At 42.7% G+C, this 24,632-nt stretch overlaps 1 protein-coding gene across 3 annotated transcripts in view; it reads right to left on the bottom strand.

Annotated features, from left to right (window-relative positions):
- Positions 1 to 482: 482 nt before the first annotated feature.
- The window catches only part of LOC118789909 (cGMP-dependent protein kinase 1), a 91,020-nt gene continuing 66,870 nt past the window's right edge, over positions 483 to 24,632 (bottom strand). For 2 of the 3 annotated variants that reach the window (XM_036546644.1, XM_036546643.1), the window contains exons 8-18: positions 19,483 to 19,548; positions 15,438 to 15,512; positions 6,075 to 6,171; positions 5,403 to 5,542; positions 4,320 to 4,409; positions 3,897 to 4,038; positions 2,995 to 3,158; positions 2,439 to 2,561; positions 2,272 to 2,334; positions 1,492 to 1,558; positions 483 to 997 (exon numbers count right to left, since the gene is read on the bottom strand). In XM_036546644.1, the coding sequence (XP_036402537.1) occupies positions 899 to 997; positions 1,492 to 1,558; positions 2,272 to 2,334; positions 2,439 to 2,561; positions 2,995 to 3,158; positions 3,897 to 4,038; positions 4,320 to 4,409; positions 5,403 to 5,542; positions 6,075 to 6,171; positions 15,438 to 15,512; positions 19,483 to 19,548 (1,126 nt within the window). In that variant the 3' untranslated portion in view covers positions 483 to 898. Of the gene's footprint in view, positions 998 to 1,491; positions 1,559 to 2,271; positions 2,335 to 2,438; positions 2,562 to 2,994; positions 3,159 to 3,896; positions 4,039 to 4,319; positions 4,410 to 5,402; positions 5,543 to 6,035; positions 6,172 to 15,437; positions 15,513 to 19,482; positions 19,549 to 24,632 lie in introns of all 3 variants that reach the window. The other variant, XM_036546642.1, reaches the window with a different exon arrangement.

Here is a 24,632-nt window from a genome sequence, read left to right as displayed (position 1 = left end):
GAATGGGAAAAGTAGCAACTTTTGCTGCCCAGAAAAAGCTACTGTTGCTTTAAAACCCTGTCCCACTGCAAAGTCTGATAATAAAGTCGATCTTGTTTCTTTAAATCACAAACATTTATGTTACATTTCATACGCACTGTATTAGATAACTGCAATATTTCACTCAGAGAATGTAAAAATTAAACTTAATATAAGTAAAAATCACAAATCAACCGCATGTGGTGTCAAAGTATACAGAGCTAAAAAAAAAAAAAAGAACTGCACAGGGGGTTCTGGTTTACATTCATGGAGAATTTGAACACATAATTGTGCTTTCAAGGTAAATGGTTAAATACTGAGAATGCATGTGTGTGGGTGAATGTACTGTATATGCAATCTATATGATATAATGTGTCATCGCTGTCAGAACCGAACACACCGAGCTCTCCCTCTGTTTACCAGGACCACAGAAACTGAACACAGTGCCAGTGTGACGAGCTGTGAGGAGCCGAGCACAGCCTACGTGCGAGTAGCCTGTATCAGACTGAGACTACAGAAGAGCGAAGATGAGCAGCAGTGACAGAAAATGCACTGTCTTGCTAACGACAAAACGAAAGGTGGAAACGCTTTGCGCCAGGGCCATCGTTAACACGGGGGCGGGGGGAGAGACATGTAGACCGCGCCCCCGCCTGTCACTCCAAACGTCTGTCACAGTGTCGCATCTGTGAGCGGAGCAGCATCAGTGAAGGCACCTTGGTGACCCCGAGCACCGCTGTCTCCTTCAGCCTCTTTGTCCCCCTGCGTTTTACCCCCCGTCTCTGTGCAGTCTTTGCATTGCAGCTTTGTCCTGAAGAACCTGCCCCCAGGCCAAAAAAAAAAAAAAAAAAAAAAAAACGCGGGCGGCTTTGGGAGGCGAGTCTTAGAAGTCCGTGTCCCAGCCAGAGGTGTCGTCCGGGGGGGGCTCGTCACTGTCCTCTGGGAAACTGTCGAAGTTACTCGTGTCAGTCGGCGAGGTGACCTGAGCAAAAAAAAAAAAAAAAAAGAACAACCAAACAATAAACTGAATTACTTGGTTCTAAACCATAAATGTTATGACAGCAGAGTACAACAAGGTGTTAGAAGGTACCAATACCGGTAAAAACTACATGATTCTTTTTTAATTTTTGCCTTTTAGCAATTGCTCTTATGCTCTTACCCAGAGCGACTTACATCAATTACAGCTTTTTACAATGTTAACCATTTATACAGTTGGATATTTACTGAGGCGATTGTGGGTTAAGTACCTTGCCCAAGGGTACAGCAGCAGTGCCCCCATGAGGAATTGAACTGGCAACCTTTTGGTTACGAATCCTGCTCCGTAACCACTATGCTACACTGCCACCCATTCTATACTTGAATAGATGAACAGTCCATGTTCTACCCACTGCTCTGGCTGAGCTGATTAAGAATGGTTTTGGGTGCCTGTGGGGGTGTGTGTGCTCACATTTGGAGAACAGCACTGCTCCTACTTACATTGGGGATGATGGGGGGTGTCAGTGTTCCCTTATGTAAGCCGTCCCAGTTAAAGCCTTCAAACCACCTGAGAGCAGTAACACAAAACAGATGAGTCAGCTCATTCTGCTGGAAATAATTGGAAAACAAAGACAAAACATAAACAAAACAACAAAAAATGACACAAAATAAAAAGCAAAGCAGAAATGATAAAAAACCTGTGACCATTAACATTCTTAGTAAGTTCCTGTGGGTCATTACACATCACTCTGAAAGTGATGACCTTTTCTTCAAAAACCTTTGCATGGAATCTTCCAGTCAACTTGCATTCTCTTCTACCTAGTGGCGCACACAGGACATTATTTACTCTGAATCTGGGAATGTCGAAATATTCGTTTCAGCAACATTACCTAGAGCCCTTGTCATTTAAAGTTAATGTTAATACACATTTAGGTCAACAGAAAAGGGAATGCAGTATCAAATTTATTCTTTCATTTTATTTGTATCATATAAAAATTGATTATAACAGTTCATAAAAGCAACATATGGCCAACACAATGAGAAAACTATGAACTTCAATAAAGATTGCATAGTCATAATTTATGAGCTGTCAAAACTTAAATTTCTGCAAATCAAAATGATACATTTTTGTATGTTGGCTTTATTGCACTGTGTATGCTACTATTCAATACAAGTCATAAAAAAGGTTTTGTGACTGCAGCTGACTTGACTGAAAAAGCAATATAAATCTTATTGTAAAATATTATATCCTTGGACTACTTTACTTTCTTTACTACTTACTTGTGCTTTTGGATGTCTTTGACACCATTTTTCAAGTTCCCCAGTCTTTCAGAAGGATTGTCCCTGTGAACAAAAATGTATATAATCGCTTAATTTGAGTACTGTGAGTATGCACAGAGAAAGATGTCTAGATTTTGAATGAATGCATTCGCCCAACATGCACTTGCCTGCAGAGTTTCTTGATTAAGTTGCCAGCGTTTTTGGTGATCTTCTTTGGAAATTCTATCATGTCAATGCCCCTCAGAATGATATTATACGTCTTCATGGGGTCTGGGCCTGAGAATGGTGGGCTACAAGAGATTTAACAGGAAAAGGTTCACTACAAACACTTCCCACATTCTACAACTATCTGTAGCTTCTTTTAGTGAAGCGAGATAAATTCAAAGCGTCCCTCGTCATTCAAAGTTATTACAGCAATTATAAGAAGAACAATAATAAACTTCACTTATAAAGTGGCTTCTTGCATGATTTGTGTGCTTTCCATATAACAAAAATAAAAATAAGACAAAGTAAAAGTCATGCAACAAATCAGTTATACAACAAGAACAATACAGGCAGTTTAAATCTAGGCCGGTGCAATTCAAACAGAGGCATTAAAGCAGGTGATACATATCATGTTAGGAAAAAGAAAAATGACTAAAAGCTAGTTCAAAGAGGTGGGTTGTTAAATGCACAGAGATACTGTCAGGATATATGTACCCATTCTAAGCAGTGAGTTTTTACCTGCCAGTCAGGAGCTCGTACATGAGGATGCCCAGTGACCAGTAGTCTGCAGAGATGTCGTGGCCTTTGTTCAGGATGATCTCAGGAGCCACGTACTCTGGCGTTCCGCAGAACGTCCAGGTTTTCTTCCCGAAACCAATCTTTTTGGCGAAACCAAAGTCCACCTGGGAGGAGAAAGGGCAGGTGTTCAGAGCTGCGCATGCCTGACTGTGTTAATCCTTATCCCGGTTCTGCTTGTTTGCAGTTCGTTACCTTTGATTGAGCTGTTACAGTATTTTGAAAACATTTTGTTATAATAGAAGCATACAAGTACAAGTCATTCTGAAAGTGATCTCAATTCATTTGAGCCCCATAAACATTTCTAATTGTTAGCGATACAGACAGATATTCCAGTAGTGAAATCAATGATGACGTACATCTAGAGATGTCAGACAAGGATCAGTAGTCACTTCAGAGCACAGTAAAAGCTCTTATAACTAAGAGCACAGCTATATAAGCAGAAGACAGCATACAAGGTACTGTAATCTGTCAGGGCCAGGGTTGAGAGGCAAGCTGAGTGTAAATAGACAAGTACATCCTTAAACGAACCTTTATTCAACGAGTAGTCTATTCAACAACTGAATACCAGTGAGACATCAATCACATTTACATTGCACTTGTATTTATTTGCTTAGCAGATGCTCTTATCCAGAGCAACTTACATAGGTTACAGTTCTTAACTGTCATCCATTTATACAGCTGAATATTTACTGAGGAAACCCTCACTTAAGTACCTTGCCCAAGGGTACAACAGCTGTGCCCAAGTGGGGAAATGAACTGATAATCTTTGGGTTATGAGCTCTGTTCCAAATGACTGGCTTAATTTTTGGTAGGTAACAGATGCCCCCCATTCCTCTGCTCACCAGCTTAGCATATCCTCTGTGGTCCAGTATGAGGTTCTCCGGCTTGAGGTCTCTGTAGATGATGCCTTTGGAATGCAGGTAGGCAAAGGCTTCTACGACACACGCTGTGTAGAAGCGGGTCGTCGAGTCTTCAAAGGAACCTCTGCACAGAACAAACGGACAAATCAATACATCTCAGAACAGGCCAAAGGCTGAACCGCAGCTATGGATGCAGACAGCCAATCAGGAAAGACACAGATATGGTGGGGCACAGAATGGATTCAAGGTGTTTACATCTGCCAGTCTAAGACCCATTATATATCAGTCTCAGGATTTCTACACAAACAGCTAGTATATGCAACAGCGAGATGGCTGGTTATGACAGAAGTACCTGTCACTCAACCCATGGATGTTTACTGACAGCGAATCATGTTATCTCCATACCTGTCCCTCAATATGGTCCAGAGCTCTCCTCCCAGACAGGCCTCCATTAACATGTACAGATACTTGCTGTCCTTGAATGTCCTGTACAGTCTGAAAAGAATCACAGAAAATGCTTTTTTTTCACCCCCTGTGTCAGAGAGGAGTATAGATTTCCAGAGGTGACACACAGACAGTGAGACAGCACTGAGGTGAACCTAGCGCATCATTACAGTACCAGTCTAAAGTATAAGATAGGTTTGATTTATTTAACACTTTTTTGGTCACTGCATAATTCCATATGTGTTAATTCATAGTAACATGGCGTAACATGGAAATGTTCTTTAGTAACTCCAACATCCATATTCCTTCTGCTTTGATTATGCATATGTATGAGTTGCATAAGAGACATTGCCCTTAAAGCTGTGGCATTTGTACAGAGAGATTCTGACCTAGTTACAGTTTTCAAACAGGGGCTTGATCATTGCAACCAACTCTTTTCCAAAGAAAGCAGCAATTGGCTGCTCAAAAAGGCACTAGAAGTTGATGATGTCACATTCTAACTTGTCCTTTGATGTCACTGTGTACTCATTTGCATAAGGTAACAAGTGTGTTTAAAGCATATAAGAGTTTCCTATCGCTCTCTGCTGCGACTCTTGCAGCAAGCACAGCAGCATCAAGTGTCACCAAATGCAGTGGAATTCTGAACACTAACATTTCCATCCTTCATATGACAAAGTCAAAGTCACTAGATGTTGGCACTAGTTGGTTTTTCTTTTTTTTTAAATAAGGTCACTAATAGGGTCTGGAAAGTTTCCAAATATAGCAACAGAGTCACCAAGATAGCAACACGGGATTTGGTCTCTCACAGATATCCCGGAAGGCATCACATTCCCTGTGCGACACAGTGCCCCCTGCAGCTTGTGTCCAAAGCACTTCTCTCTCCCTGCACACTCACACATCCTTGCTACAGCTGGTCTGAGCGACATCATATAACAAACAATGCTGTAAGATGTTGAAATGGTGAGATGGTGCTCTGTGTCCCCGGCTGTTGCGCACGGTCAGCCCGTCCCCATGTTTCCAGCTGTGTGCGGCAGGAGACCGTACCTCACGATGAAATCGGAGTGCGCCTCCTGCATGATCTGCTTCTCCGAGCGGATGTGCTCCTGCTGACGGGTGTCCACAATGTGCCGCTTCTTCAGGATCTTCATGGCAAAAGTCCTGGTCTCGTCGCTTTTCAGTTGCACCTGCGGAACGGAGGGATGCAGATTTTGCTCACATTTCATGATCTCTGAGGTCATTTCATCTTCGGGAGGAGGACAATACGCATATTCGCGTTGATAATCCTTCTAGCTGTTCTGATCTTGATCTTGATGTCCCTGCCTTTCTCAAATGTATGCATTATGATCTTTGCACAACAAAAAATCTCAAAACAGGTTCTTTGAGACCCCCGCCCTTATCACTGCATGTAAGATAAAACATAGCAGGGACTGAGTGATAACATTTGGAATTGATAGAGTTATGGTGCTTCATTACAGAAAAGTAAAAAATTCACAGGTTTTATGGTTATTATAAGAGAAGCTCTCAAAAGATTTTCTCCAAATGATGGAGATCTAAATTAGATCATTTAGCATTAAATTTACCATGAAATAAATGGGTAAAGAATTGGAAAATATATATACTACTCCTTGGACAAATATTAAGAATAAAGCGTCAAGTCTGTGGACAAGATAGTTGTACTTTTATTTTGCTACAAAAGGAAAAACATGGACATGTTACCAGCTCTACCCGGCCGAAGCCTCCCACTCCCAGGGTGTCGATGATGTTGAAGTCCACCAGGTTCAGGCTGGAGAAGAAGGCATTCTCGGCTTCGTACCTGCATTTTTTCACACGGAGAAAGGGGAACCTCTTAGAGGTGCAGAGGCAATAACTGACGGGGTACGACCGAAGTGACGGGTGCATGGAGTAGACCGCTCCTCTGTTCCCTCTCTCCTCAGCAAAAAGGCCAAAAAAACTTGAACACCTTCCCCTTTCTTTCGTCAAACAAAATCAGTGGTTGTGAGTAAGACTAGGGGCTTCCAGGTTTTTCAACTCTCAGTTTGTAGTGCTAGGTCATTTTCTCCTCTACAAGTCCTGTAACCTGTTAAAATTCAGCTCCCTTCTCAAGAGAATGAGGTAGATGCCGTTACTGTGTTTGAGTATTGCACTGCGCTGTCCTTCAGCGGCAGGAACAGGATTCCTCTTGAGTCTCTGGTTCAAGACCCACCCCTAAGAATATGGGATGTATACCATGTGCCCAACCTCACACTAAGCACCAGGATTCAGATGGGAACACGCTGAGAAACCACAGGCATCAGACTCCAGCAGCAGCAGGCGCTGAGCTCCCATTTCAGATCCTTTTCATACATCTGTCACTGGCTCCGTCTGAGTGAGGGTGAGAAGCCTGCAGTTCTTCTCTGGTATGTTCACCACACAAAACACAGCTGGAGCAGCTCGCAACAGGAACCCCCTATACCTTCACTGTGCACATGGGAACAACCTCTGTCCCCAGACTATCCCAAACATGAGCATAAGTCCCCACAACACTGTTTGACTGATGCCAGGCATATTTTTAGCATGTGGACACTATTAGCGGTTGTCCTGGTTAGCGTAGCTTAGGCACCTTATGCTGACGGCCATAAAAAGACTTCCTAGAATGCCGGCGGCCTTGCCATTCACCTTCACCCTTCCAAAGCGAGTCGTACGAAAGGCTTGTCTATTGTTTTTGCCGACACTGGTAATTAGATCTTTTGTCCGGCCAACATTCACCAGTGTGAGGACAAAGGCCTCATCTTCTCACACCTGCAGTTCTAAGAACTGATGAACAGAGCTGCCTGAGGTTCTATTTTTACGGAGGATATCATGGGTTTTTTTTGATAAAGAGCTGGTCTGTTTATGAATGTCACGTGTTAAGCTGCTGACACCTCTATCAACGCTGTCTCTGAAGTCATTGTTGCCATACATAGCAGTCAAATGGGAGCCGCCGCGTGAGAGATAGAAGGGTGTGTGGCTGATGCAGTGATCCCCCCCACAGATTAGGTCCATAGCATTACGTCTGTGGAGATTTGTCCTATTGGATACCCAAAGGAGATGTGGTCACAACGGCCAAAGCCCACTGCTCCAGTTACCTCCCGCCCCCAGGCCTGGCACAATGAGATGTCCCCTTGTTCCTTGGCAAGTCACGTGGTCACAATACCAACCCCACTGGGACACAGGCCATCAGGAGTGATTACAGCCATGGCCAGCCAGGGGCTCATCCAGCCCACACATTCTCCACAATGCACTGCACCTGGTCGGCTCTTACCCATAACACCCCTCAGCATCAGGGTCTCAAACACATGATGAACACATCGTTACTCAGATCGTTACAGTGACCAGCTATTAAGACTGTGGCCATCTAAAAAACTGAAAGCTATCATATACTGAAGACCTCTTTAAGCCTAGAGCACCAACACCAACGGAAAATGTGGTAAGATTATTTAGTCTGTCTTGACTGCAGACCAAGAGACATACAAAAATATGACAGGGCAATGAAACCTGCACTTTCAACAACTGTCGATGCATATATGACTTTTTACATGAATAGAACACTCAAATGCCTCTGAAGTCTTACAGCTCCAACAACACCAGTAAAAGCCTCTTTCATAGTCCTACCTACTGCATTAACACCCATGAATTTATGCTCCACCTTAGCAGCTACTATGCCTGACGGCTTTATAGATTAAGTGTTAAATATTCAGGGTATCAGGTGAACTTCCTCGCGCTGCTCTAGGCAGCTACAATGACTATTTGTTTACTGTCATCATAGTGACTAATCTGCACTCTGACCCCTGACAGGTGGCTGTAACTTCCTGTCCGCCAGTCTGATTGCTTCAGTGTACGGAGGGTGGAAGATTATGTCACATGTACAGAATGACCGTCTCTGTAGTGACCAAAGGGATTCTTTGTGATCTCTCTTGTGCAGGATATATTGCTGACCCGGACCTCCATTCTGTTTTAAACCTCTGCAGTGTTCATCCTAATGCGGCAGTGTCCTGTAGCATTTGTCCTCTCCTATACAAACTCTCAATGACTGTTTTAGGTCAATTATTAGACTTAATTAGATCAAATAAACATGTACTTACGGTGCACTGGGACTGACATTTTAAATAAACCAAAATAGCTACAGCTTGTTCTTCAAGGGCAGGGAATCCTAACCTTGAGAGAGTCTAAATCTGGGATGGCATTAGTTTACCATGCTGTAGCTTTTAATACAAACTGCTTCCCATAAATTTGACACAGTCACTTGCAGTTTTGACCTCTAGTCCAGCTGTAAATGAGCTCCGCTCAGCACAGGTGAAATCTTTCCTTGTGCTTTGAATATTGCAAAAATATTTACTGGAGAGTAAGGAGCAGGATTTAATTAATAGCATTTACTGAAAAGTACACAGTGCCTTTTCTTTTTTAGGCAACAGTGCTAGACCACTCAAAAAGACTCCAAACTGATTAAAGAGAAAGAATGTCTGTGTCTGTGCAATACCAGATCCCAGCCACAAGATGGCACTGTTTCAACAAAACACAATTTATTCCAATGGTCCTCTCCAGCTGGTGGTCTTTGTAACCCTGTAACCCTAAAATGTACCACAGTGATTCAACTGTGGTACATTTTAGCCCTGCTTACACTCTACTCTCTTCAGCATACTGTGCTGAAGCACCCTTGTGCTCATCTTTGTACACATACTTCCATTTATTGGGTCTTTTGATCCCTCATAGCTTTGTACTGAACTACAGCCCGCCTAATTCATCCTGGTAGTGCACTGGGCACTAGCCATGTGGGATGGGTGCCCGTTGAAGTTAGTGTGATCCACCAGATCAACGGAGAGGCAATAAAACATACACAGTACAATGCCATGTTCATAATTATGGTTTAAGGGGAACTGAATCCAAATAGGATTCAGTTCTTGGTGGTCTAAAGGTATGGGCAGTACACCTCCAACTTGTAACATGGCTCACTGGCATACTTGCCATCCCACTATTAAACAACGATTAAATTCCCTTGCAATCCTTAACAGGCACCTACCCCGAAAATTCGCACACGTATGTATTCACATACTAGGGAAACATTTTAACAACTTGACACCTATACACAAGTCGCTGAAAGGAACATTTTTAGCTTGCTGTCTTGCACTTACACTAAGAGGGATGAAAATGTGCAGTTAGGGAGCCAGAACTGCAGATTCTGGAGAACTGCAGATTCAAATCCTGCAGCTGGGTACTGCTTTGTACTCTTGAGCTATTGTACATTATTTAACCCAATTTGCTTTAATAAATACCTACCTGTGCAAATCAATAATGTGATATTTGCCCTGCATAAGGCTATGTGCATCAACTAAGCAAGTAATATAACATAATTTAGAAACTGCATTCAATCATACCATTAATTACGTGAGTGCAGGCAGGCGGTGACTGATTGTTTTGGGCAGGTCGTTACAGCACATCTGACCTTCTGTCCCAATGTCAGGAAGAAAAGCATCGTATTCCCCCTGTCTTGCGTTTGACATTGAGGATGATGTCAAACATCAGAATCAAATTCTGTTTTGATACCATGCACAGCTTCCTGCCATGGTTCCAGAGCTAAACTGACCTTGCCCTCACACAGTAAAGTTTAACCTGCCATTAATATTTCAGTTCAGCTAAGAGGCTAAATTTAAAAAAAAAATTGTCAAGCTTCTTAATTCTTAAATGAATAAACATGTACTACATGACCATGCACTGACAGTTCTATATACAAAATGTTTGTTTTGGTATTGAAGTCACTGCAAGCAAAGATAAAAGTGATCTAACATCGTAGCTGCCTGTCTAATCAAATGTTGATTTTAACTGTGAACAGATGTTTGTAACCCACACTACTGATAAATTTTCAGAAGGAGAACACAAGGGATCCTCGGTATTCACCAAAAGTTAGTCCACATTTCAAACATTTGTGCCAGGGAACAGTCCCTGTAGCAGCCTTCATTCTCTGTTCCCAGTCTGCAGACCTCAGTGTCAGCCCACAGTGGTGGAAAACATCAGTGTGGATGGTCTATATCCGTGTTTCCCAACCCTGCTCCTGGAGGCACACTGTCCTGCATATCTTCTATGTATCCTTCCTGCTTGACTAAATCAGGTGTGCTCAGCTAATCAAAAGTGCCACTGATGAGTTCAGTCAGGTAGGTAGAGCAGGGATAGATAGAAGATATGCAGGACGGTGTGCCTTCAGGAGCAGGGTTGGGAAACACTGGTCTATATGAATACAAAAGCTGGATTCCCAATTTTCTTCTCCCCTCACACAGAGGGGCCAGTATCTAACTGAGGCTCAGCCTTTTTTTCTTCTTATGAATTCAGCGTCTCACAGCAAGCCCCCTTGAGCTGCACTTCCTGCCTTTGATAAAAGCCCAGCAGACTCTGTAGCTCAGACTTCCTTCTGCTCTCAGAGCCCATCTGTGGCTGTTCGTCATGGTAACGATGGTTCTGCGAAAAGTGAGTGGCGCCTCTTCTCTCAGGCAGGGGGGGAATAGAGTGCCAGAGTGCCAGAAGAGATCGTGACTTGTTGAATTTACATATTTATCTGCTCACCAAATGGCCGGGACGACGCTCATTCTGGGCATGTCAGAGCCGTGCATTTGGGCCGACACATGGTACTGACATACAGAAAGCACGCTGCTGCCTGTCTCTGTGTCTTCTCTGTGTCTTCTGGATTAACTTTGTATAGCGGCTATTTATTCATGTCAAAGGCTTATCAAAGCACTCTGGTTTTGTGTATATTCACAGTGTCCAAGCTGTCACACGCATAACCTCATAGTGAGTCTATGCAGAAGAAGCAAAACATGGTAAGTCTGGGTGTTTATGAACTCGATAAGTAAGAAATTACAGTTAAACAACAATATGAGATGACATAACTCACTGTGTAGTAATACAAAGAATAATTCAAATACAAAAATGAAACCTGTGACAGCTATAACAAGAAGTGTGTTGTAAATCAGATGTCAAGAGTTTTAAATTGATCATTAAATCAGTATATATTCACCTTAACTCATGTGTTCTTTTATTTTATAGTAAGCCAATTATTTAAACTGGTTAGCCAGCGCATGCAATTGTAGTATTTTAAATCCTTTCAATCACCAACAGAGGGCGAGCTTGTACTGTATTCTAAAATAAATACTGGCCCAGTTAAACAAAATCCTCAGTTAACATGATCACAGCATAATAACTGCAGTAAACTTTGCTTATCAAGAAATAACAAATAAAATTTTAATTTCTTGAATTAATATTTTTTTTCTTTGGCTGAAGCATTCCATAAAGACAGCTCTTAGTCTTTGAGTTAAATCCGCCCCTCTACGTCTATGATTTGGGTCTACTGGACAATGTGCTGCTGCAGGTGCACAGAACAGTGAATATCCACCAGACATGGAGAAGCTTTCACCCTGGGGCTGTACTATCTGAGAACATTACTGGAACCTGTGCTATCATCTCCTCCTCTTTTCAGCCTATGTGAGAGGTGGAGATCACTCAGTCAGTGAATGCCACCATTCCTCTCAATGCGGTTCATTGAGTCGGGCAGAGGTGCCTCAAAAAGCACAATGGATCGGATTTAACGGTTCGTCTGCCTCCCTGATTTTAAGTGCACCCTGTGGTCTAGGAGGAGTGTTTCTATATGGGTGACGGCTGGAAGGCTAACTCTCAGCAGAGAAAGGAAGGCCCTTGGTGTTGTGTTCAGAGTGTTTATCGTGGGCCGTTTTAAACAGCACAGATTGCCAAAAGCCCCTGCGTTACAAAGAGCTTTGACAGAAGCCGACTGCCAGGTGGTCTGCTGTACTTAGGACACCTTCTCTCTGCCAGCGTGGGAGGCATGGATCTGTCATCCAGAGCGCCCGCAGCACACGAGATTGTGGAAAACGGCCACCGCACTTGGGGAACGGAGTCAGCCAACTTGCCAGTAAACATCGGGCTACGTGTAGGCATGTTTAGCTGAAGATCTCTCGTCCTGCTCACTCCACTGTATCCAATTAAAACACGTCTCGGCCTCTGCGGGGGTTTGCGGCTTGAGACCAATTTCCACTGGTGGCAGCTTCTTAAACAATGCCATTCTGCTGGGAAGCAGCCCCCTCGTCAGTAATGCCTGAACCGTCTTTTACAAGTGTGACAAAACAAAGTCACTTTGATGTGACAGCTGAGGAAACTTAATCATGTTTGTATTCATGACTAAAGAGATTCGAAATAACCCGGAGAAGTGAAGGCAGAGTATGTTTTCCTGCGAGAAATGCATTCAAAACTTCAGGGTTGTCAGCGCAATTCTTCGTGAGACCACTGAAGGGGATAAATGACTTAGTGAAACTGTGTATTCGTGCTGAGTATTCGCAAGCTGCAGTGTGTCGTGACTTTGATAACCATGAAAAGGCGTACACTGTGCCATCAGTTAGGAATATCACGGTAAGAAATAAGAGTGCTGTTCCACCAGGTGTGACAAAATGTCGATGTGTTGTGAAACTGGCACGCTGTTTGATCAGCACAAGAGGTGCATGTCAATCAGACAGGGCCTTCAAAACAATCGCACACAAGTCTGAAAGTATGGTAGTCTCACAAAATGCTATTTATTCTATCATCTGACATATCACAAGTTCCACATCACCCATTTCTCACCCCTTTTCAACAGAGAGTGATGCTCTGAGCCAAGCCTAACCATGCTGGTACCTAGTCCTGGCCCGCCTGGCAACTCCCACTTCCTTTTCCAATGTAGTACTGAAACAGTAATAAAGTTCTTGAGCGTGAATTGGGGGCTGGTTCTCATTCGGCTCAACACACAACATATTGTAAAACCAGCCAGAGCTGTACCTGGCCAAGCCAACCCTGCTTTGTCATGGCAGTGGAAAAAGGACAGCGGTAACAGGAGGACTAACCTCATCCAGGTCCTGCTGATCATGCAGAACTCTTACTGTATGTCAACATTCTTTCATGAATGAAAAGAAGCAGCAGCACCTTTAATTTTTGCAAGAAGGTTTTTACAAATTTATCCCCCACAGCTGAACAACTTCACTCCTCAAATGTGCAAAAAAAAAAAACTTTCTGCTTGATCTAATCTGCTGGAATAAATTAGAAAAAGTTGACAGCAGACCCAGTCCCTCCGCTGCTTCTTTCTGGCTGCTTTGTGTTTAGAGCACCCTGTTCTCCCTCGTTCTCTTTTCATATTTCTCGATATGCGTAAATAAAGCATCCTTCATAAAGACCCTTTCCTATCTCCATTGCAGTCAGCCTCCCTACTGTACACCCCAAAAGTACAAAGAACACTCCAGATTTTGGTGATGAGACGTCTTATCTTTCAGGCAAAATACCATCAGTCAAAAATTCCCCAAACAGAAGCGAGTCTCCACTATCCTACCCTGATGCTGACTGCTTGCCTGTGGGACAAATGGTGCTCAGTCACACATTCACCACACTGATACGTCCCACAGACGGTGGACAAGCGCTGTAGCGGACAGACAGAGTGGCCTCCTGCTTTCTCCACAAAGAAAGAAGGGGAGAACGAACAAATCCAGGCAGGCTGATTTTAAGAGGACCGTGGCAGGGTGGGCAGTGATGGAAGCAGCCAGACAAAACCACCTAAGATTCAATTTCATAAAACAGCAGTAGATCAAGCCAACAAATACACACCTCCCTCCACCAGTGCTGGAGATCTGTCCTGCAGCAATAGGTACACAATTTCTATAATCATGAGACTAAAATAAAATGAAGAATTCAGATTGACGCCTATAAATAAAAGGCCTGTTCCACTGCATGCAGACACGTGTGTGTGTGTGTGTGTGTGAGTGAGTGAGTGTGATGAGAGGTCCTTTCTTAACATTTTTTGACTAATTAAGGTGTGACAGAGCTTTGTGAACCCTGCACTGCTGCGTTCTGGCAGATAAAGGGTGGTGATACGGAGTCGCCCCACTCAGTGACCTGTATGGCCCAGCCTTCACACGGAGGTGCGCTGGATTATCAAAGAGCTCAAAAAGAACAGGAATGCACACAGCTAACCCTCTGTCAGCTCCTGGCCAAGGAATGACAGATCGTCAGCCAGACAGCCAGGAACACGTGCGGTGTGCAGGGGTATGTGTGTGTGTGTGTGTGTGTGTGTGAGTGTGTGTGTGTGCGTGGTGGCAAAAAACATACTGTGTATATGGCAAAAGTCACACAGTGGAGAAATAAGCACCCATACCAATACAGGCACATACACAGAGCATAAAATGTTTCAAAAAACCGTTTCAAAGCACCATAAGAGGAAGCATAGAAGCAGCATAATGAATGTATGACCGCGTCAATGCATGAATTTGTAACGCGAACAAACGCTTAACAGATGCTGATAATCTAGTCAGATCTGGCCCCACCTGATCGCTGTGTAATGTAAGACCTGCGCTTATCCCCTGGTGCTGAAAGTCACTGCTGAAACAGTAAACCAGGGCAGATAGTTTGGCTCTGCACAGGCCCGGGGAAGCGTGGCTTCAGGGAGGGGGCAGAGAAGGACTCGGTCCAGTGCCATCTCCTTCCCCCCGAGGACTTTCACTCGGAGCGTCCGCCAGACAGCCCTGCCGAGTGACGGGGCCACCCGACACGGCCGGCTGTCTCACTTTACTCACAGCTTTGCGGTCATTTTCCCCATATGCCACAGCTTATATTCTCACGGCTGCAGATCCACCCCGGACTCGCAAGGACGCCTGACCGGGGCACAGACATTCTGCTGTGCTGTTCAAATTGCTATCGCTACCAACCACCACACAAGCCCCCCTCTGGGAAGGGGCTTTTTAGGAGTGGCTTTCCACAATGACCTTCACTCCTTCTCTGAACCAACCGAAGCACAGAGGCCATCACACCTCTCTAAGGATCTGCCCCAGTATATAGTGGTAGTGTGATATCACAACATTATTCACCCCTTCCACCTCTCAACTCAGCCTCATGAATATGTTTTCTAAGAACTGATATTTCTCTGAATCTAGGTCTTTTGCCCAGGTGGCTGTGAATCTCTGTGTGTATTGGAAACACCGGTGGAAAGTGGAGTCAGAGAGGAACAGTACACAGACACGCATCACTCGCCCGGTATCGGTGACTCACTTGGCTTTGGCCTCAGCGTCCTCACAGCCTTTGCTCGAGACATCCTCCAAAGCTCCGATCAGGTGCTTATACGAACTGAAAAAAAAGAATATCACAACAAAAATGTAACTTCAACAACTAATTGGCCTATTTACCCATCACAAGACACGCTTTGCACTTAAGACTGAACATACAAAGACTGTTTAAATCTTTTATTCTGTTACCTACTGACACTCTGCAGAGTGTCATGGTGGCTGTCATGTCATGAAAGCCCCGTCTCTTTCAGGTTAAGCACAGTGATGGTCATGTGACTGCACAATGCCTCTGTTTCTCTGTGCAGGTACTGGAGTATCCCTGAGGTTTTTGTTTTAGCTGAGTGGTTCATATAGCGGATTTAAACAGGTTGATTGCTCTGTATTTGGCATCTGTTCATCACGGATCTGCTTTAAGGCCATGAAAAAACCATGTATCCTAGAAGGTGTATTTACTCTCAGATATGAATAATACTACAAAAGGTTAAAGTTAAGGTATTGTTCAACATATTTTCAATGACCTTAAGATTTATTTGTTCAATAAAGCCACTCTTGCAGGCCCTATACCCAATTAATTCAACTACTACCTTTGCGATTTAGCCCAGTTTTGTGTCTATTTTCTTTTTAAAGGCCATGTAATAACAAAAATCTGTTGACGTGATACCTTTCAATAACATTAAAAGATCTGTTTTATCCTTATTCTGTTTCTCAGTGTTAAGGTCATTGTGTACCTGGCGCACTCTGTTCACTTTAGTAAGGCCAGAACATCTAGTCTAGACTGTTACAAAACTCCCCGCATTGATGGCAGAACATTCATTGTTAGAAAAGCATCAACATTTCAACATAATTAGATACTCAATAGGGCACCAGACATTACCCCAGTTTACTGAAGGTAATATTAATATTATACAACAGCTAAACATTCACTAGCTTTCACTGGCATCGGGAAGTGAAATGGAGACTGGGCTGAATTATAAATGCTTTTCCCAACATTAATACCCATATTACAGATTAAAGCCATGTTTGTTATAAAAAACATCAATAAGCAGTGAGCTCACATCTAAAATTACATTGCAAAGCTGTTTGGAATAGACTGGAAAAACAACCTTAGCGCCACTTTGAAATAAAAAAAAATATTACAATTTCAAACAGTTACAGACGGCCATGGTGAATTGATGAGAAATCTTTTCAGTCATTTTCAGTACATATAATAATAAAGTCACAGAGAAGCAATAGAGGCTGTTTCCTGGTTCACTTTTCCAAGATGCCCACAAAGCTGTTATGATGTATAAGTAAATATGCAAATCTCACTCTGCACTACAGCAGGGCGGATGCTCATTGGACCACAGGTGCTACTCCGATGATATCATCTGAGCAGCTTGCGGGCACCTGACGAATCCCAGCGTGCCTGAGAGGAGTGACACGAGGAAACCCTGCCGGACCTACCCACCCCTATCCCCAACAGAGCAAAGCCAATTTCTTCTGCTGCTGTGGGTGCCTAGTCATTGTTGGCAAAAGATATGGCTGGGAGGGGCCTATCCCAGTGCTTCTAGAGCTCAGCTTGCATTCAAAGCGAGCACCTTAACCACTGAGCTACTCGGGAGTCCCCTATGAATGCAATTTTTTCTCTGACTTAGTTTATTTTTATAGACAACCATACATAAACAGTCCACAAATCACAGGATTGGGGAGTGATGTCTGGTAAAAATATGTGAACAAAACATGAAAGAGGAACTAAAACTAATAACAGCCAAAAATTGCAATAATACCACATTTTGTAATATAATTACCCTTTCATCCTGAGCTGTAAAATGTGTGAAAGAGGCCACTTTCTTTGTGCTTGAAACTGTTCTGGCTTGCCACTGCACAGAGCATTAGAGTAGTCATTCCAGTGGCACACCCCCAACGATTCCACTCAATCCGTATCCTCAGATTCCCTGCAGTCCTGCAGCCCTTGTTCCAATGCAAGGCAGAACTAGGACACAGATCAGGTAATGACCCCCGCATAACAAGAGTGTCAGGACAAAGTACAGCAGCCAAAACAAGCTGCTCCTAATAGGGCTGTCATAAAGCTTTCAGCTGGTCACCGGGATAAAAAGAAAGGTCGATTTCCTGTGGGAGGACATACCCCTCTAACAATCATCTATGCTGGAGTTCTATCAGCACTGCCTCTGAGCGTAAGAGTCCAGGAACCAAACCACACCAGACCAAGATTTAATCCAGAACGCCCAAGAAGAAGAACCAAAACAGACTCGAGCCCCAGACTAAACCTCTCAACTGAGCCAAACAAAACCAAACCAAACCAAGCCTATTCCCACATGGAATATGTAAGTTTGGCTATGCCTAATATCACAACCTTCATAAGGTTTCTGTTCGTTTATTCCAGTTGATTTTGATATAATTTTACAAATAAACAAGCAGTGATGTCAACATTTATATTCTCTCGTGTGCACTACACCCAATCAGGTTCCACACTAGAAGGATTCTGGCATGCACAGCCAGTTAACTGAGGACAACAGTCACTGGCCTGTATTCAAATCCATCACTAGTTTGAGTTACCATGACAATGCACTGTGCTTAATTTTTTTTCCCTGTGACATCTGTGCAGCCAAGCCTGGAGCCTCATGCAGAGATACTAATTTGCAGGGCTTGGCACAGCGCACGGCAGAACCACCTGCACTGATCACTGAAGAATTCTTTGGTGGCGTTTGGTGGAGAGCACGTAGGATTATCTTTTGAATGACAAGTTGTTGGAATTTCTCAAAAGGGTTAGTTTTCATAATTCTTTCTTAAATCTAGGGGACACAAAACAGGAGTTAAGATGTGTTGACGGGATTTTATGACAAGGAATCATGACTGTTCTCCTGGTTAACTTGCATGGAAGCAGAGCATCTTTTCATATAATGGAAGTAATCGAAGGAGATTTTAGGGAACAGGGAATTGTGGGAAATCTGAATTCCTCCATGGATCCTCTTCTCTAAAAAAGATGCTACAGGACTAGCAACCTAGATTTTTTTCTGTTGCCTCTTCACATAGCTTGCTTTCTCTTTTTGAGTTGTTCAAAAAGATTATTTCAATGTTTTGCATATAATCACACTGATACTGAATGATGCCTTTTAATAGAGAATGATAGCAGCAGATATGTAAAGCAAATAAATGCCTGATCACATCATTACAAATTTTATGGAAGTTCACCACAGTTCACTTGCAAAAACCCATACAACTGACTGATAAATCACAGAAAACAGTCATATAGTTCATTAGTTAAATAGACAACAAAAAATGAAGAGTCACAGTGGCAAATGGACATTTAACTCTTTAAGAGACTACGACTACTTTTTTTTAGAAAATGAAGCAAAGGAGGGTACCCGTTTTAGGAGGCCAAAAGTCATGAATAGTGCATGAACAAATGCTGCATGGACAGTAAGTTCTCTCTCATACAGAACTGTTCATTTTCATGCCACTGCTTAAAATGCCTCTCAAAATGTAGGCCCTTGGGTCAATTTTATTTTGTGTTTATTATAATACTGCAATGTTTGCAGAAAATATAGTGTAAATCAACAGCTATATTTTTTTCTTCTTTAGAACTCATTTTGGGCCGTGACTAGTTCTCCAGGGGCCTCCAGAACCTCGACGCCAAGACAAGGGCCCCAGATTGAGACTCCATCTCCTATGAAAGCATAATCTTCCCCTGCTGTAGAGAACATGCCTTAAAATCCTCTCACTTTATCACTGGCTCATCAGATCAGCTGTCGCTCAGACTGCCGTACCTCACTTCACTGTGTCTTTTTATTGACTTTGCTGTCAAGCAAGAGATAAATACCACTTCCAGAAGCAGGTGAGAGAGAGATGAGCTCTTCTTCAAATTCAAATTAAATCCAAATCCAACTTAAAAGGTACCAGAGTTGATCAAATAATGTAACACTTTGAGCAGTTGACTATTTTAAATTAACAATGTTTGACTAGAAAGTAAGGAAAGTACTGAAGTTATGCATTAGAGTAATGGTTGATAACATAGTGTATGTGGCACTCACTCTCGGTCGATGACCAGGCAGGTGACCGCTTCGGCTGCGATCACGTTTGCGGTCCGGATGTCCTCCCTGTAGACACATAAAACAATGAGGCATTAGACCAAGCCAAGAATGTCAGAGCATTAGGTCTGTCAGTCTGGAGTGTGAAGAATAACAGCCCTTTAAAAAGCACATCTGATCCTGCTTCTCGTAAAACCTAATCTAGTGCACCCACCTAAATAAAAATAAGCCTTATAAACTAGGTCTGCCAATTATATATTTAGTCATGATAAAGACACTTAAATAAAACCAATTAATAATAATTATTAGCAACAGTAACAAACAATAATATTAATAATAACAACATAATTACTTTATGTATATGAGGAGAGCAACTTTATTGAAATGTTACTTTATACTTTACTAGAAGAAACCAAGTCCAATTGAAGACCTGGACATTTTTCATTTGACTTCAGTGACATATTCAAAGAAATTTCACATCAAATTGTATAAGATGTTGAAACCCAAAATGCACAGTAAGAAGACCTATTTTCCTATTACATACTTTGCATTGTTGAAGGAAGGAAAGACTTGCTGAAGGAAAAATCAAAGATCACATGCACACTCACTATGCACAGTAACTACCAACACCACACTGTATCTGAAATAAGCAACAGATATACGTATACACCATTTCCTTTGTCCACACTACAAGTTAATTAAAGTCATAAGTTAATAAAAATTACAAGCTAAAATGCTAAGTACACTGAAGTATACATGTGTGCTGGAGTTTACAGTCAAATAAAATAAGCAGAGCGCATTACTCGGTGAGGTTCTCAGTGTCATCCTCGGACTCCTCTCCCGAGAACTCAGAGGAGGAATCCCTCCAGCCGCATGAGTCTGTGTCTGACTCGAAGGAGTCCATCCACCTGGAGCCCATGAGCTGGCCACTTCAGCTCTGCCTCAGAGTCTACCTGTCTCCCGTCAGGTCAAGCTTTCTGCCGGTCACGCTTGCTTTCTGTCAGGGTCCGAAAGTAGCAACCCAGGGTTCACCAGCAGCAACTGCGGTGCACCAGTAGCCGCTGAGAGCTCACCAGCATTGCAAAGTGTAGGACTGGCAGTCAGCTCAAGTGGGATGTCAGGCAGGACGCTGAGTGCTCAGAGCTCCAGATCCTCTCCCCCCAAGTGGCAGATCCTTGTCTTTGTCATCACACGCGGAAAACTATGACACACCACATCGACACTTGCGAGGTGTGAATTGCTATGCCCTGCCAAAACAAGAGTCCTGTCGCTCTCTCTTGTTTTGGCAGCAACGCAAAGTTACTGTGGGGCACACATGTTGTGTATCAAAATCCCGCTGTGTTGGAAAGTCACTGTATCCACACTGTTAACATGATTTTTTTTTTTCCTTCCCATCAGACTGGCCTCCTCTTGATCTAGTTTTAAGGGCTGTCATTTACTATGCATATAAAAAAATCATGATTTGTGAATACCTGAGTATCAGTATTCCCAATTCCATGTCAAAATAACATTATGTTAAAAGGGAATAATTAATGTTTAAAAACAAAACAAGTGAATCAGATAAAATTACATCAAAAGGAAATATCTGAAATGCTTGATTAAAAAAATTATAAATCATAGCATTAGTTTGATTATTATATATATTAACTATATTATATATAGTTCATTCAATAATTGCTCCAGCACTATTTTTTAAAATCACACTTTGAAATTATATGAAGAGCTAATGACAGAGAGATAGCGTTCTTTTTCAGGAACGGAGCAGATATGTTCCCTTAGAGGTAGCCTACATTATGACTGGTTAAAGGCTGTAAAGCCTTACCTTCTTGAAAGGTCTTGGGCACATTACTCTCTGTGAATTGAATATAAATAGTTGTGCTACAGCAGCAAATGAATCACAGTTCAGGGACTGTGGCAGGTTTATTTGTAAAGTGGCTAAGGAGTGCTGTGACTCTTTCACCTGTTATCCACTCGTTTTTTTATCAATGTCAATAGCCTTCTTCTGCTTCTACAGCCACTTCAACCCATCTTTGACCTGTTTACCACTCTGAGTGCCAGTTTGGACCTGATCTCAGGGTATTTTTTGTCAAGAGCCTTCCACAGGAATAATGCACGAGCCGAGCTGTTTTCACAACAAACATGGTATAAACAGCAATGAAGGCAATTACAGAAAGGGTATTTTTAGCAGGGTTCAGTAGAGAATACCAGCAACAGAAAGTAGTAGAAAAGCAAGAAATCTCTGAAACATAAACAGTTACTCATAGGCTCATGATATCATAAGTTTTACATTTGTTATATCAGCTATAATCCAAAATGAGCAAATATCAATACCAATTCCAGTACTGACTAGACTAAAAGCTATAGAGTAAAATTGGCTATCCTTACAGTACAGTGATATGTTTTGGGTTCTTGAAACACTACATTATATGTGGCAAGGTTTTCGGATTAGACTGAAAGTCTACACAATTTGAACGGCATTCTGCACAATAGCCAAAAAGTGTCTAAGTGTCTTATAGTGTCTAAGCAGTCATTCACAGGCCATAAGGATGTTCCAAAAACTCTTCTCAGAGGAAAGCAAGCCTTTTTTACCCAGCTGAAATGAAGTGATTACCACTTTCATTTTCCTTTCACAAACTTTACCAGTGCATTTGAAATGTTTTATATTTCTAAGAAATCGATTATGCTTAAATGGCAGAATACTTTCATGCTTGTTATCACCCTTGATGACAAATGTATTTCAGCAACTGTAGACCATATAAAGCACAGAGCATTATATCACAGCTGTTGATGACAGCTTGGTACTTCAAGAAGGGGCCTCTGGTTATATAACAACTGTGTGCTTGGGATGCCTACCTTCGCACGCCTTTGGGCACCCAAAGATGTCACTTAGCGATGCGCTGGCAGCTGCAGACATCTAGCTTGTGTTTGTAGTGCCGTGCCAAGGAGACGAGGTATAGACTTTCAGCAGAGGCCATGAATATTATCTAACTGCTCAGTGCTATTTGGTGTCCTGAGAGGGAAGGGTTGAACAACCAGCAGGACAGACAATATCCTATCCTCCAAAAAGTACCCCCCCCCCCAAGGCTAAATGGTATTCCGGGTCCTTACATATTACCCCCAACCTCAAATTGTAACTGCATCCATTACTGTACAGCAAAACCATGAAATAAAATATCTCCCATTGAGGCAAGAGTCAACTCAGTCACTATGTCCCAGAGTGACTGCCAGTCATGTCATGGAAAAATGGTTTGACAACCATAGCATGGCTATAGAAACTTCCATGCCGCACCATGGAGATTGCTCCTTTGATCTGAGTAATAATTATTCCTCTTATTTGGCTCAAACCTGCAATAAAAGAAACACATCCTGTCCCCGTACTGTCGCTAACTTACTGTATGCACTTTTGTATGTCGCTTTGGATAAAAGCGTCTGCTAAATAAATAAATGTAAATGTAAATGTAAACACTACTGGGTCAAAGATCAGCGCAGCCATCTCTTATCTCTTTCACATTTTCAGCGGACCCTGTAGATATCTCCTCTCCTTTATAGTCTCAGTGTGCTACATAGGTATCTCCTCTCTCACACACAGTCTCAGTGTGCTACGTAGATACCACCTCTCTCACACACAGTCTCAGTGTGTTATGTAGATATCGCCTGTGTCCTTCACAGTCTCAGTGTGCCCTGTAGGTCATCCATGCTATAATTAACCACACTGAAACTGAGCTGACGCTTTTTCTTTTCCTTCTGTTTTGAGCATAGCTTTCGAGGTCACAGGATTATTTACACGTGTCATAATCTCAGGAGTGACAAAAGGCTTCCTCAATCCCTTCTTGTTGAGATACAAGTATGACAGCAAGACACTATTGGCCTCTCAGCTGGACTGCGGTGCATTCCGCGGAGTCATCTAGAACTGCGACAAATGAGAAAGTGGCTTCACTGTGCCCAGCAGATAGCTCTTTAATCCCCTCCTTACTGCCAGCTTCCTGCTGCATGTTTCATTACACTTCGGCTCACACATAATATTACGAAAGACCCCCAGGGCTTCGCGTGAAAACTATATGGGCACTAACTTAATTAGCAGTAATTGGATTGATTAGGTTGAACATGGTGTCGTATTAATGAAGAGTTCAGGACACAGCTTCTTCGTGCAGTCTGTTCCGACCTCGTTCTCTGTCAAAGTTAATGGAGATGAATTCAAAGCGATCGCTCATCTCCACGTCAGCCCAAGGCCAAGTCGTAAACTGTACATTCTCCCTGACTCAGACAGTCTTCAACTGTCCAGGAAAGAGGCTCCCTTTGATTTATAAATATTGCTAAATATCAAAGACTCTGACTTGAGTGACCAAAGCAGCCTATGTGAAGAACCAATTGAATTGCTAAACACACACATACAGATGACTTCCTTCTGATTGAAACGGGGGGGATATGAGGCTTAAGATCAAAAGAGCTCACAACAAAAAAACATCACCTTTTAAACTAAAGAAAACATGCCTCCTATTTAACTCTATGCTGCACAGAGGTGACCATTAAAGCAAGCTCTGAACGTGTGCGGTCCCTATGGGACGAACAGAGGAAACCCTCACTGCTGCTATCCTGCAAAAAAAAAAAAAGGCAACCAAACAACAGGATAAAAGTGAGTTGTCCTGAAAGACAGACCGGATCTGTGACAGCCCGTGCAATTAAATAAATGTTCAGAGAGCGAATGCTGATTGAAGCGTACGCATTAGCATATCGTTTTCATGCTGATTTACAGTCTTCTCTGCAGGAACCCTCCCAGGAGATATGACCCCAATCACCGCTGTCCCTTTGCTACCTGTAGCTGTGGGCTTGAGTACAAAGCCGTGATTACTGCACCAGGGCACAACCCCTAACTCTGATCCCAAATATCTCTTTAGGTCCCCATTGCTTTGGGTGATGCAAGGCTGCAGTAAGACTCACACTCCACCAGCCATAAGAAGGACAATAGTTTTATCGCCAAAAATAAAAAAGTAATACAGGTTATAATCAGGTCCAGTGGTTTTTCATCTGCTGTATGATGACTGTTCTTCATTTATCCACAAGAGGCCACTAGATTCTTCAAACGAGTTCATCAGCTGTGTGCCAGCTTTAAGTGAAACCTTTTATACAACAGTTTGAACTGTATGCCTTTTGTT

The sequence above is a fragment of the Megalops cyprinoides genome, chromosome 15, assembly GCF_013368585.1.
Source record: "Megalops cyprinoides isolate fMegCyp1 chromosome 15, fMegCyp1.pri, whole genome shotgun sequence".
Taxonomy (NCBI): Eukaryota; Metazoa; Chordata; class Actinopteri; order Elopiformes; family Megalopidae; genus Megalops; species Megalops cyprinoides.
The sequence above is the reverse complement of the archived record's forward strand: the minus strand, read 5'-3'. Positions and strand labels throughout refer to the sequence as shown.